The sequence below is a fragment of the Anas acuta genome, chromosome 1 (assembly GCF_963932015.1).
Source record: "Anas acuta chromosome 1, bAnaAcu1.1, whole genome shotgun sequence".
Lineage (NCBI taxonomy): Eukaryota > Metazoa > Chordata > Aves > Anseriformes > Anatidae > Anas > Anas acuta.
Window position 1 is genome coordinate 77,804,764 of NC_088979.1, and position 14,465 is coordinate 77,819,228.

Below are 14,465 nucleotides of genomic sequence, written 5' to 3' on the forward strand. Positions count from 1 at the left end.
AGAAACTGTAAAAAGATTGTACTTTGACCCTACAATGAACTTTATGTTAGCAGAGCTTTGAGCCTCTTAAACCATGTGATGGTCCTCTCAGTGATGCAGTGAGCATCCTGCATAGTAGAGCTTATCATTTCCTTACTACAGATGATTTGGCATTGATAAAAAAAAAGTAAGCCAGCCAGTTTAAAAGATGCTTGTTTTCTAGGCAGGCGAAGAGTTCTCATTTCCACTTCTATTCTTCCAGCCATTTTATATACAGAGTTCCTTGATAACTGAAAAATTGCTGGTTAAAGACATCCAAGAAGTGCCTTCATAGAATTATAGAAGAGATTGGGTTGGAAGGGACCTTAAAGACCACTTAGTTCTAACACCCTTGCCATAGGCAGTGACATTACCCACTAGATCAAGTTGGCCAAGGCCCCACCCAATCTGGCCTTGAACACCTCCAGAGATGAGGCAGCCACAACTTCTCTTGGCAACCTGTTCCTGTGCCTCACCACCCTCTGTGTGAAGAGTTTCTTCATAAAGTCTAATCTAAATCTATCCTCTTTTAGTTTAAGAGCATTCGCCCTTGTCCTGTCATTATCTACCCAAGTGAAGAGTCCCTCTCTGTCTTTTTTATGACACAACTTTAGGTATTGAAAGGACACAGTGGGGTTTCCCTAGAGTCTTCCCTTCTCCAGGCGGAACAGCCCCAGCTCCCTCAGCCTTTCCTCATAGGAGAGGTGCTCAACACTGATCATTTTGTGGCCCTCCTCTGGACTCCTAACATGTCTACATCTTTCTTGTGCTGAGAGCCCCAAACCTGCATGTAGTACTCCAGGTAGGGCCTCTCAAGGGCAGAGTAGAGGGGGCTTAAAGGAGGTCTTGCAGATCCTTTTTTTGGTATTCAGCATGTGGGAGACAACATAACAGGTTCTCAGAGGGATACAGAATTTGTAAAGAGAGGGTACAGGAGACTGAGCTAAAGGTACAACAGAACAGCTGATGGGTCAGGAGGGAGGAATTAATTTCAGAGTAATATTCTGTATAGATTGTATGGAAATGAGTGGAACTATAAGGAGGTCAAAAATGGGAGTTCCCAACAGCTGAAATGTTTAAAAACAGAAAGAAAAATGTTAGTTCTAGGTGTGGTGAATATATGTGGTTTTGTCTGTGACCAGTTGCAGATTGCCATCTATATCAGTTCCTGACCTTTTCTGTTGTCATTTGTCCCTATGCCTGAGCCATCCCATTTGTCTAAATCGCGTTGTTCATCTGTGTCCCATACATCATTTGGTGCATAATTCCCTAGCGACAATAAATCAATGTCTGGTCAGTAATGTTAGTCAACCAAACTGCTCTTTTTCTTGAACTCCTGCATATGCCTTCTGACAGTAAAGCAAGGAGCATTAGGGAGATGTTAAAATAAAAGCTAGCAGAATTATGAAATAAGGTAAGTGTCCAAGGCTCAGAAGAATAAAAAGGGAGTTAAAATATATTCTGAGACCTCTCTGAATACAGACAGTGATATTGACTAAGTTCTATATTTGAGACCATACCTATTGACACGTATAACTAAGCTTCCATCAATTTCTGTGGTACAAGATCAGAATCACAGAGAAGGAACAAAGGAAGAAATATTTAGAGAAAAAGGAATAAAACATCATTTATTATTATTAATAAATGTTTTGAGGCGAGTAGCAGAACATAAAGCAGTTAATTCTGACTGAAAATAAAAGCCTAGACTGGGTTAACAGAATTTCTGTATTATTATTATTACTTTTTTTTCTTTTTTTTTTTTTTTTTTCATTAAGCAGAACTTTCCTCCTGCCTTCTCCTCTCAGTGCATATTTTTTTATCTTGTGTTTCCGTGTGGTCTCTTGGATGAGTTGGCTACAGTGAATTTGTAAAATATTATTAAAAATAAGATTACCCAAGAGTAGTTTGACTGACCGTATGCAGGAATGCAGATTTCATGACTAGAGATGTAATACCATATTTTATTTAACCACATTAAGGTGTGTCCCAGGCCTCTGAACACATTAGGCAGTTCACATGCTGATCAGCAGCAAAGAGCTCTGTCTTCATTAATGTAGAGCAAGCAAGCAGTTTCTCAGAACCAGGTGCAAGGAGCATCTCTGCTACATGCTCCCAGTGAGGCTGAGTGGCTCTGCTTTCCATTTGCTCATGTCAGTGAAAATTACTTGGTGATAAAAAACAAAACAAACAAAAAAACAAGTAGGTGCCTGGATGTTTTCATCCCATAAGAAAAGCTAACAATTCAATTTCACCAGAAAGTACCCATTTCTCCCTTGCACTGGAGGAACAAAGACTTCAGATGTAAATGCCTTGTAGTAAGGTGCTGGTCACTCTTCAGAATGAAAAGACATGAGAAAAGAGAGGAGAGTTCAGAGAAAAAAAAAATATATATATAAAAAAATGGACATATGAAGAATTAAAGCATTTATTTGAATATTTTCAAAGTTGACATACGTACTAAAGTACCTTTGAAGTGCAGGTTTCTAGTTCCATTAGGAAATTTTTGGATCAAAGATTTCTTATTCCCTTTTTTTTTTTTTTTTTTTTTCTTTCTTTAAATTTGTTTCCACAGACTCATTTGCACATGCAAGATTTTAGCTTTGGGCCTGGCTGCACTCAGTCACAAGTGTGACAGGCTTGTGTAGAAATATCTCAGTTAGCTTTCAAGTAATTTGCTCAGAGGTGCTTTGTGCCACATAGAGATGATACAGAGCTCAGCAGGAGCTATAATGCCTGAGGTTACTGGCCTCCAGTGAATTCCAACCTGCCATGACTGCACTGGTAGCAGCCCTCAAACTGCCTATGTGAAAGTCAGCTCCAATGCCTTTATGTGATCCATTGTGTCTGTTATTGCTACATACTCTTTGTAGACTAGCTCAGGTTAGCTGGGTATATCAGGAGCATGTCAACTGTTTAAAGGGCTTTTCACTTCTGAGCTCCTGGTTTGGGGAGTGAAATGAAATAGTGCCTGAAAATTGTTCTTGTGTGGTGTCTGTTAGATAACCTGCATGGAAATATCCCACTGCACCCCAAAGCTGACAGTAATACATGTTTCTGTTATCAGCCTTAGCAGAAAGAGGCAGGGAAGAATGAACACGTCATATGGACTATCCTGTAATGCCAAATGCAGAGCTGAAGAGGTTTTGTAGCATGAGACTCACCTTCCTCTTCCAGCACTGGGTCTGAGGACAGAGGCATTCCTTCAGTGTAAGGCATGCCAATCCAACAATTTTCACAGGCACTTTAAGGCACAAAAAGTGCATCTTAACAGGGATTTTCCTCCTGTGATGTTCTGATGGGATTTTAGCAGCATGACTTCTGTTACATTCAGCAATAGTCCCACAGCTGAAAACTCACATACCACTTCAAAAATTGATTGCTTACTGTTTGACCTCAGACTATGTCAATGCATATATGGATGGCTTTAGCTCTACTTACCTCAGAGACCTTTTATTTCTTTGACTCATTCTGTAATCACCTGAATCTGACAATCACTGGAGTATTTGTCTTGTAAGTCTCCAGTGGTATTTTACTGAAGAAAAGCTTTCAATTTTGGAATGTGACGTGCCCTTTTTATATCTAGGTAATGTTGTAAGGCTGCATTTTTGCTCAAATGTTTTCTGAAGTTAAACAAATGAAGGAAGCAGCTTAAATTTTGATGTAGAAGAAGAGTTGTCTTGATGCCATTTTGTATATTTATATGTGTGTGTGTGCACCTACATGTGTACTTCTGGAAATAGGCAGAGACACGAAAACTAGGGAAAAAATGTACTTAAGGCATTCCTTTAACTGTAATGCTTTCGTGCTGGTTCTGTTTAGTGTTACCTACTTTGGGCAGAGCATTCTGTATGTCCTTCACTCTACATATACCATTGCAGTAAGTGGCATTGCTCAAATATATTCTTTAACTACTTGGTAGTATTTGGGCTCAATAATATCCATGGGCATGAGATTCCTAGAGGCTTTAGGCACCTAAATTTGTCTCAGATTTGGCTCTGAATCTGTCGGTGTCTTTGTAGCTCTTGGCCTTATCCTGTTGTTCATAAATGTACATGTATATTGACTTCACAGAATACAATTCTGTATTCAGATGCAAGAGTAAGCACACAAAACTGTTGCTACATTCCCACCAGGAGACATGGCATTCTCAGCAAGCTAAGTTATTATATATGACAGATGAACTTTCAGAGTATGTTGGTTTTAGCTTGATGAAGCAGAACAATAATTTTGTTTTTATTTTATTTTATTATTTTTTCCCACAGTAAATTGCATCAGGGCAAAGTACCATACAATTGCTGTATTGCAAAGGTACCTGAGAGGTTCTTCATGAGGTTCTTTTTTTATTTTATTCATTTGTTTAATAGATACAATTGCCATCAATGAATAATAAAGTTGATGTAAGCATAATAATTTCTGTGTAATGTTGGATTGTGGTGAACACATCTAAAGAAAAAGGACTAATTTGTTTTCTTGGCATGATTATACTTAGGGAGTTAGGGTGATGTGCCCCACAGAAATCCTATAGAAAAATAATGTCCTTAGTGAAAAAGCATCACTTCCCAACAATAAACATCACCTCAATTTTCAAGCCTTAGGGTGATTATGTTGTCCTGGTGTTATTAGTTTTGCTTCTTATGACTGATATATTTCCTTTGCTGTTAAGACACAAATGAGATGATGGAGGGAAGGTGGGGGAAAATGTTGGTTTTGCCTAAAGGCAAAAGAAAAGGGAAAGGGAGAAGGAGGCTCACCTAGGTACTTGAAATAAAGACCACTTGTGGTGTGGTTCCTGCTTTCTTAACAGAAACCTAAGTAAACTTCTTAAATCATGAGCTTTTTCTCACCAGGGGTTGGACTACATATTTAGGCAGAACATTGAAAACAAGCGTACAAACTGATCTGCTTCTGGAGTAGTTTCAAGACCCCTGTGCCTCAGGGGAATTTTTCCAATGCATCAAAGCCCCCTTTCTTTCCTTGGTCATGTATCCATGGTCCCTGGCCACAGGACTGGCTGAGACACATTTGATAACACTTTTCCAGTCCTTACCTTGCCTGCTTCACTCTGCAGAGGGAGGAAGCTTGAAGGATAAATAACTTGCTCCTGCCTGATGACCATGGCAAGCTGTGGTGTCCCAGCAGTAGTTCGGTGTTGCTGCCTGACGTACAAGGATGTGCCTGCAGGGCCATGAAGAGATGTGTTGTGAAGCTCTTGAAGTGGTAATTCCGATACATGTAGTACTGCAGCTGCAGAAGCAGAGCCCTCCATGGGAGTTGGCTGTTTTTGGTCTCATGAGGACTGTGCTGGATGTTGGAGGCTGTTTAGTTTGGTGGAGGAGAAATGGTTGGTAAAACCCCGCCTGCTTCCGGAACTGGCAACTTAAAAAACTGCATTCAGAAATCTTGCTACTCTACCCTACTGTTATGGTATCTGTATTAGCAGTGCTCAGGTCAGCATGTATGTCCCCAATCACATTTCACTCTCCTCCCTCATTTAAGCTTGGATGTGAAATCCCCACGCCACTGATGAGGGGACACCCAGTCCCTAGTGTGATCACTGTCCCCTCACTTTGCCTTATGGCCCTGGTTCTGGATCCCTGCTTTATCCTTACATTCGGAAGGGATTGATTTTAATCTTTCCAAACAGTCCTCATCCTTATCCTGCTCTCTATGGTATGAGGAGAAAGGCAGTTCAGTTCAGCTTTCTCACTGATATACAGAATTAAATAGATTATCCAGGATAATGGCAAAGCACTTGTTCCATTGGCACATGTGCCAAAGTCAGAAAGTTGACCAAAAAATACTGTTTAAACAAAAAGGTGGAAGATTTGGACTTAAGATTCTTAATAGATTGCCGAAATTTTCACTTTAATTCCATGAGAGAATTCTGGTTCATCGTCTCTAATTTTGCTTCCACGCCTCTCTGCTTTGCCCAGAGTTCTCTGTATGTGTACCCGTATGTCTCTGTGTATGTGAACTATATTTTAGTTTGCCTTGCAAAACTGACAATTGTGCAGGCATTGTTTTAAATCTTTTATATAGGTTAGATTAGACTAGAATAGAATAGTTCTGTTGTAAGGGACCACCAAAGACCACCAGTCCAGCTGCCTGAGTGATCAAGGCTGACCAGCGCATTACTAAAGGCATTGTCCAAACGCGCCTTGAGCACTGACAGGCACGGGGCAGCACCCAGCTCCCCAGGAAGCCTGTTGCAGTGTGTGAGCACCCTCACATGGCAAAGAAACCTTTCCTAACGCCCAGCCTGAACTCCTCAGCGCAGCTCTGTGCCGTGCCCGTGCCCGGCCATCGGGCTCCAGGAGCGGAGGCCGGCGTCTGCCCCTGCGTTTCCCCTCCTCAGAAGGCTGTGGAGAGCAGTGAGGTTGCCTCTGGGCCTCCTCTCCTCCAGGCTGGGCAGCCCAAGTGTCCTCAGCCTCCCCTCACAGCACATGCCTTCCAGCCCTGCCACCAGCTGTAGTATCCTCCTCTGGATGCTTTCAAGGACCTCAGCAGCCTTTCTGTATTGTGGAGTCCAGAACTTTTTGTATTGCAGAGCACACAATATTCAAGCTGAGGCTGGGCCAACACTAAATGTAGTGAGAAAATCACCTCTTTTGACTGGCTGTCTGTGCTGTGTTTAATGCATTTGCCAAATGCAGTATGATTATAATTTTCCTAACATAGACATTTTAGCAATGAGGTTGAAATTAATTTGAAGAGCAAAAGGCTGCCAGGTGCAGCCTAGAAACAATGTACCAAATACACAGAGTCGAAGTGGACGTGATAATACAGATATGGTTAGTTGTGGTTAGAATGATGTCCAGTGAAAGAGTACAAGTAAGTCTTTCATGAACCTGCCAAATGAAGAAAGCTTTGGGGTCGTGTGTTAACCAAATTTGAGAATATTAATCAAAAGGTGCAGTTAGCAGTTGGACTGGTCTCAGCTTACAGCTTTCAGCACTCACCAGTCAACAGTGGTACTCCTTCAAACTGTGAGATAGATTTGCCTACTCTGGCAGATGACAAGGAAAGGATTCACTCTCCAACCAGATGGTGGCAAGGTCACAGTAGTGCACCTTTGGTACAGGAGGTGTGAAGCTATATATCAAAGCAAATATAGGTGGATATTCAATGTACTCAGGGTTTCTTGCAGATGAGTATTGAGGACTTTCTGTGAGCATTAAGTGCCCTGAAGTCACAGGAGGGGTACGGCATATTACAATGTCAAGTCTTATTAAGAAGACAGTCTATTGGAGAGTCACATCAGCTGGCAAGAGCAACACACCGTACAGGGAAGCAGGGGAAGGGAGTTGCAGGGAACAATAATGATATCTTGTTTGCTTGTCAGAATACCAGACACCTTTCTGGTGTATTTGTACATTCGCTACCTGGGGGTTATTTTTTGTCCTGAGTACTTTCATGAAACAGGCATTTTTCTCATGACTTAAAAATGACTTTGACAATCTCAAATGTACCTGAAAGGCACCTGGACTGCTTGCTTGTTCATTCTAGGTGACAAAAATAGGCAGTGAAAAAGATTTCATTATCAAGTATATTTGGCTTAAATTTGTAGAGGTTATTTCAACTCTTTTGAGATTTTAGGCAATAAAATCAAAATAAATGTGTTCTTTACCTTTGAAAAAAATTTAGATTATGTTCACAAATCTTGGCTTTACTTCATAGAATTTTACTGCTTTCATTTTAAATGAGCTGTTAGATAAGAAAAGTCTGACAGAATTAGGAGTGAGTGTGAGAAAAGTTTCATGGGAAAAAGTGATGTGTGTGCCCTCTTTAAACAACACTTCTTCCTTAAGACGTACAACACCTGTACAACCTCTTCCCATTGGAATAATCACTTCAACTTCCATAGGAAAAAAAAAAAAATAAAATCAATAGACAAAATAGTAAAAGCATTGCAAACTTCAGTGTGTAGATACATATTTTTTCCTTTTTTTTTTTTTTTTTTTTTTTTTACTTCATTTGGTCCATGTTTCTTATGCACATTTACTAAACCCACCACTAACAGTGACTTTAAGAGAAAATTGGGCTCTTTGCTCAGAATCTGTAAATTATATGGTGAGATGTCATTTTATAAGATCATTTACTAAGTACTTTCTGTTCTCATATGATTATAAATCCACCATTACACCTCTGACATTTAAAAACAAATAGAAATGACCAGGAAAAAAAAAAAAAAAAAGATGATAACTCACCAATAACCCTCTTTCAAGAAAATTTTGAGAATGAAGGAAATGTGACCGATTTTGTTGGCAGTACTTACGTTTACTGAGTTCTTATACAGCTCTACATCTAGCAGCAGAGAAGGTAACAGATGTCATGCAGCTGAATAGTGAAATGGAAGGAGATATTTGCTGTGTTATAAGATATGGTACTGTAGCATGTAACCATTCAGTATACAAATGTCCTGCATTCTGTAGTATAGTAACAAATCCCTTAACACATGTAATTGTGTTTGTTTAAGCTGACAGGGTTTGCATTGTCACTTAGGAACTGAAACCTGGGGTTCTCACATGTGATAGTTTTTGCCAGACAATGTTGTAAGATTAAAGAGAAGATTACACAAGGCATGGAAAATACTGAGGTACTCAATGCCTTCTTCATCTTGGTCTTTACTGATAAGGCTGCTGATCACTAATCCCAGATTCCTAAAAACTGTGGGCAAGTCTGGAGCAAGAGCTGTACTCAAGGAGTTGTGATCAGCAGCACAAAGTCCATCTGGGGACCAGGCAATGCTGGTGCACTTCAGGGGTTGATACTGGACCTACACTATATAACTTAATTAATTACCTGGATGATGGGACAAAATGCACCCTCAACAAACTTGCAGGAGATATAAAACACAGAGGAGAGTTTATTACACCAGTGGGTTATGCCACCATTTAGAAGGAATTTGAGAGGTTGTAGAGGTAGACCAACAGGAAATTCATGAAGTTTAGCAAGGGGAATGTAAACTCATGCTCCTGGGGAAGAACAAGGCCATGCACCTGTAGGTTCACCAGCATAGTTCATTGGAATTTAACAGCTTTAAAATACATTACTGTTGTGTTATTTCTTCACAAAGACAGGAAATTTTGTTTCCTGGAAAGTGGGTAGTCTAGCACTCAAAAAGATGATACTGTAGCATTCTGCACTACTGTGCATCACTAAGCACATCACTTTGTCTTTCCATTCTTAAAAAAAAAAAAAAAAATTACATCATTTGTAAACAATTTCTCATGTAAAGGTGGAACTGAATGTAGGTAATTATGTTTTGTGCACTGATTTTTATATATTTATTTATTTATTTTAATATAGGGAAATTTGTGTTGTTAAAATAGTAATGAGGGAAAAAAAAGAGAGAAAAGTATTTGATACTAAATGTTTATATCAACTTTTGTGTCACTAAAATTCAGGCATTTTAATTCAGTTGTGAACCCCTCTTTATTTCATCAAGCCTAAAAATCTAAGGGGCTAAAAGAAAACTAATGAAATATTAAGTCCCCATTCATTCTACTACACATCAGTGCCTGCTAAATAGCAGGAAAGGAGGTGGAAGGGAAGAGATTACAAACAGCTGTCTAATGACAGCTGTGTCAAGCCAAAACAGATATTGTTAAAACATTTTGTTATAGGAAGGCAGACAACTCCATATCAGGTGCATGAAGACCTGCTCTTCTAAGTCCTTTTCCAGTAGACTGGAGTCAATATGAAAAGTAGGCCTTGCTGGGAATTTCTGTGCCAAGATGTTAGACACGGAGTGGGATAAGTATGGAGAGATAATCTTATAACTGTAAGTCTGAGAGAAAGGAAATGAGGAGCATTTGCAATGCTGTAGTGTATCTTGCACCAGAGCTGTGAATTAAGAGCTGTTACACTCATGTTTTCACCCAAAACTTTTCCTACATCCTTAAATGGAAGGATGCAGTCCTGCATATTTATATAACAACATCCAATGGAGCCAGGTTAATTAATTTCGTTTTGATAATGTTTTTCTTTTGATAGACGTTTATGTGATCTGATTGGGAAAACTCACTTTCTGCTTGTTTTCAGCCACGTCTATATCAGATTGTGCGGAGGCTGAGGGATCTGTACTTTTGTTTCAATGTATATTGCAACATTTTTATTGCATTCCACAGGTCCTCCAGTAAACGTTACTTGCAATATTTTTATCAACAGTTTTGGATCAGTCACAGAAACCACAATGGTAAGTGCTATGATGCCATTGGCAAGAGAACAACAATACGTAATATATGTCATGAACACAACCTGTCAATTTTTCTATTTATTGTTCAACTTGCAGGTCCTCCTGTAAATGTTACCTGCAACATATTTATCAACAGCTTTGGTTCAATAGCAGAAACTACAATGGTGAGTGGGACTGGTCATTGAAGCCATCTTGTGAAGGAGTGGGATGTGATATAGAATAGAGATGCTCTAGATGTGAGGACATTTGCTAAGTTCTCAAGGTACTACCAGTTAATTAAAATATAAAAAAATATAAAATAATGTTATTTAGAGATATATAAATAATTAAACTCAACTATCAAGTCTAAATCTATATCTATAGTGGCTGTGCCACAGTCTGTAGTGACTGTGATGGCAGCAAATAAAGGGATGCCCAAGGCACATTTCCCAGCTCTTGTTAGCACTAAAAAAGCAGAAGAATGGAATGGTTGGAGCTCAGCTGTGGGGTTGCCTGCCAAGAACCTTATATTTTGAGTGAGTCTTACACCCCAAGCTGAATTATCTGCTGCTGCAGACTGTGCTGACAAAGGTACCAGAAACATCTTCTTCAACTTAGCTAAAGTATGAACTGCAGATACATTAGTTATCTCTTTGAACTGCAGTTACATCAGTGACTGCATGAACTTTAGTCAAATGACTGAAACATATAGCTATAAGACAACTTGGGTATTTTCAGGGCCAATCTCATATTTGAAAGTGCCGTGAATCCAGGTAAATGAAATGCATATTTTGAATAATTCAAAGAACACTATCAGCCATAAAAACAGGGCCAAAACAACAACTACAACAACAACAACAACAAACTAATTTTAATATTTTTAAAATTAGATAGTTCAAATTTTCATTTCAAGATGAGATTTTTCTTTTAAAAATTGATGAATTTTAAGAGTAAAGAAACCAAAGACAAAAAAAAAAAAAAGAAAGAAAATTGTAATCCATCATTTATTTATTTATTTTTTCCTTAGTCTGGAATTAAATTTTCATTTTCTTTAATATTTCCTAAGAAAATATATATATATATAAATATATTTTCTGAGTACATCTGAAAAGATGTTATTTAATCTTGTTTTTCAAACACTGAATGAAGAAGATCTGTTAACTTATCCAAGCATATATACAACTGAGTATATATATATATATACAATTAGGTTAATACTGAGAGAGATTTTTTTGATGAAAATATAATAATATAATAGTGTAATAAATCTATGATAATTACCAGATGATTCTGTATGTGAGTTAAAACTGTTCTAGGAAAGGTATTGTGACGAATCCCAGCTTTATTTCAGATTCTTTAATATTCCTCTCCCACAAAATAAACTTAAAAGGGTGCTCTCACCTTCACTGAAATTTTGGAAGAGCTATGTGCATAACATAGCTGTCCATTACCTTAGGATGTAACGAACAGCTATGGACACTTCTGAAGTGATTGCAGTGTAGTTTCACTACTTTGTTTTCTGATAGTTCCTATACAGTGCCCAGGTCTTACTCTGTTTGCTGAAACTGGAGACAATAAAGATACTTCACATCCTGTAGGACTGAGTTCTTAAAAATAAAAAATGAACTTGTTACCTAGAAAAGTACTTAAGTTATACAAAAGAGTTTTAAAAATATATATATTTATTATTGTTATTATTATTATTATTTAATGGGATAAAAGATGCCTTGAAATCTTTGCATTCTTAAGGAACAGCAGATATTTTGCCTAACTTAAATATCATATTTAATATTAAAATAGTTCATTTAAATGTAATTGCAATTATACCATCATTTGGGAAAGATGTAAGGAATGTTGAGTCACGAGTCCTATGTTCCTAAATATTTTTACTTATACAAAAATAAATAAATAAATCAACAACGGCTATTTAACATTTTCACAGAGATAAAGGACAAGTAGTTACTAGGGCAGGTTGCTTTCTTAATTTGTATAGGAGAGTCTTTTATAAATGACACAACTATAACATACACAGATAAAAAATAAGCATGTATCTGTACGTATCTGTATCTGTATACGTATCTGTAAACTTTTTTTTTTAAAAAAAAAAAGAAATTAAAAATAAGTTTAAAATGACATAAAAAATGTAATCTTGATGTAACATAATGATCAACAGACAAATTTTATTACTTTTGGAAAACTTTGTTTTCCTGTGTTTGAAAGATTCTGAAAATATAGTTATGAATGTAGCCTTTTTTATCCAGCTTTGTCTGTTGATCTTAAGATGTAGAGACATCAACATAGCTTTAAGTAGCAAAAAATCCTGCATGTCACTGGCTTTACAAGATGGCATTCAATGAAAATATTTGCACGACCTAATGCTGATTGCATTAATTAGACTCCTTCATTGCTTTGATTAAATCCCCTCATTGCATTTTACCGTCTATCAAATATGTTAATGTGCACCTTTTCAATGTTCATTAACACATTCTGCTGAAAACAGCTAAACATTCAAGTAGATGAATACAAAGACTGTTGGCTTTCTTATTTTGCTTTGTTCATAATATCTGCTGAAATTGTGGAAAGTGTTCCCTTAGATGCTGTTCAATGGTTTAATATTGATTTTCTTAATGCTGTCACTTATTTAATGACTAGTATGACTAGTTTTAGGATGTTTTAAATTTGCTCTGAGAGGCAGACATCAATTACAGTTTCATCTACTTTGACTTTCTGAAATAGATGCAATCAAGGTAAAAATGTTGGCATCCCTTTTGGTAAATAATGAGTTTTGTTTGATTCCTAGTATTCATTTATTCATAAAATACTCTTGATAGTTTTGACATAAAACTAAAAGATTCATTTAAGACCCTGGATTGTAAGTCAAAAAGAAATGTTCTTGTCTCAGAGGACAGGGATGGTAAGTGAAACCATGTATAGATACTGAAGTGACATTATCAAGATATAGCTTGGAAGAGCTGCATTGGAAACCTTGGGAGATGAAAACTTGTTAGAGAGACTTTCAATAGAAGAAATGAACATGGCAAACAGGATTACAGTCCCAGGCCTACTTAATTCAATAAGTTCTCAATAACGTTAGCAGTAGTAGCTTCTTTGTTCCAATTAGAGTAAACACCAGAATGAAATTTATCCCTATGTGAAGGCCAGCACAACTCTGTGTTGTGCCTATGTGCTATGCCCAATGTGTTCTAAAAGCTAAAATCCTTAATTGAGAAATAAAACAGAGGTCTGTGCTGGCTGTCTCCAAGTGGATGAATTCCACAAAGTTGTCATGAATTTTGTTCCCAAAATGCAAATATGTTAATCTCTCTGCTCTATTATGCACATGTGGGACAGTATAAAGATTGGTTTTTCTTTGTTCCAAAAGAAACAGTTTCTTCCACATTAAAATGATGTATATTATACCAGAATAAAATAGTAAAAAAAGCTAGATCAGAGTCAAGATAGAATTGATAGAATTGTTGTGGGGGAAAAAAGGAAAGAAAAAAAAGAAAGAAAGAAAGAAAGAAAGAAAGAAAGAAAGAAAGAAAGAAAGAAAGAAAGAAAGAAAGAAAGAAAGAAAGAAAGAAAGAAAGAAAGAAAGAAAGAAAGAAAGAAAGAAAGAAAGAAAGAAAGAAAAAGAGCCAAGATTTTCCTGAGTAAGTTCACAGAATAAAGCAATTATGCCAGTAAGCTTTTTATCTATTTTTGGAAGCATTCACACATGCAGTATTCAGCAGAAAATCCACTGTACAGCATGACTCCAGTTGAGTATCACAGATGAGTAATCTACATCAGGCTGGGCAGAGTCCCAAGGAATTCAGATGTTCAGTGTCACAAATGACCAGGATTTTTTAGCTATCAGCTGTAGGAGAAGCTAAGAGCAGTTTGTGCATTGATGAACTAATTGTTAATTACAGAAATGACTAACAGTGAGAATGTTATTATTGTCGTTATGCCCTGTAATTAATGACTGATACTATGCATCAGGTTCTCTGTTGGGATAAATGCATCAAATTCCAGTTGTGTTTTGAGTACTTACGTTAGCAGAAAAAATAGCCATTCTTTAAAAACTTTAGTGGGGATAGAAGTTGGCTGTGGCTGGATAGATGATATTCCCACAAGAAAACGCATATTACAAATAAGCTTGTTAGATGTCAGTTGAGCAATTGACATGTCTAGTTTTCACTGCATAAAGGACTCCCAATGAAGCCATTGAGGACACCTTACATGCTTAGATGCATAGTTAATCAAGCACTTTCCTGTTCCATGGCTT

The 14,465-nt window shown here is 37.5% G+C and overlaps 1 protein-coding gene across 5 annotated transcripts in view; it reads left to right on the forward strand.

Annotated features, from left to right (window-relative positions):
• GLRA2 (glycine receptor alpha 2) overlaps positions 1-14,465 on the forward strand; it is a 129,518-nt gene that overhangs the window by 11,574 nt on the left and 103,479 nt on the right. For 2 of the 5 annotated variants that reach the window (XM_068683442.1, XM_068683453.1), the window contains exon 3: positions 10,149-10,216. In XM_068683442.1, the coding sequence (XP_068539543.1) occupies positions 10,149-10,216 (68 nt within the window). Of the gene's footprint in view, positions 1-10,148; positions 10,217-10,312; positions 10,381-14,465 lie in introns of all 5 variants that reach the window. The other 3 variants (XM_068683446.1, XM_068683460.1, XM_068683470.1) reach the window with 2 other exon arrangements.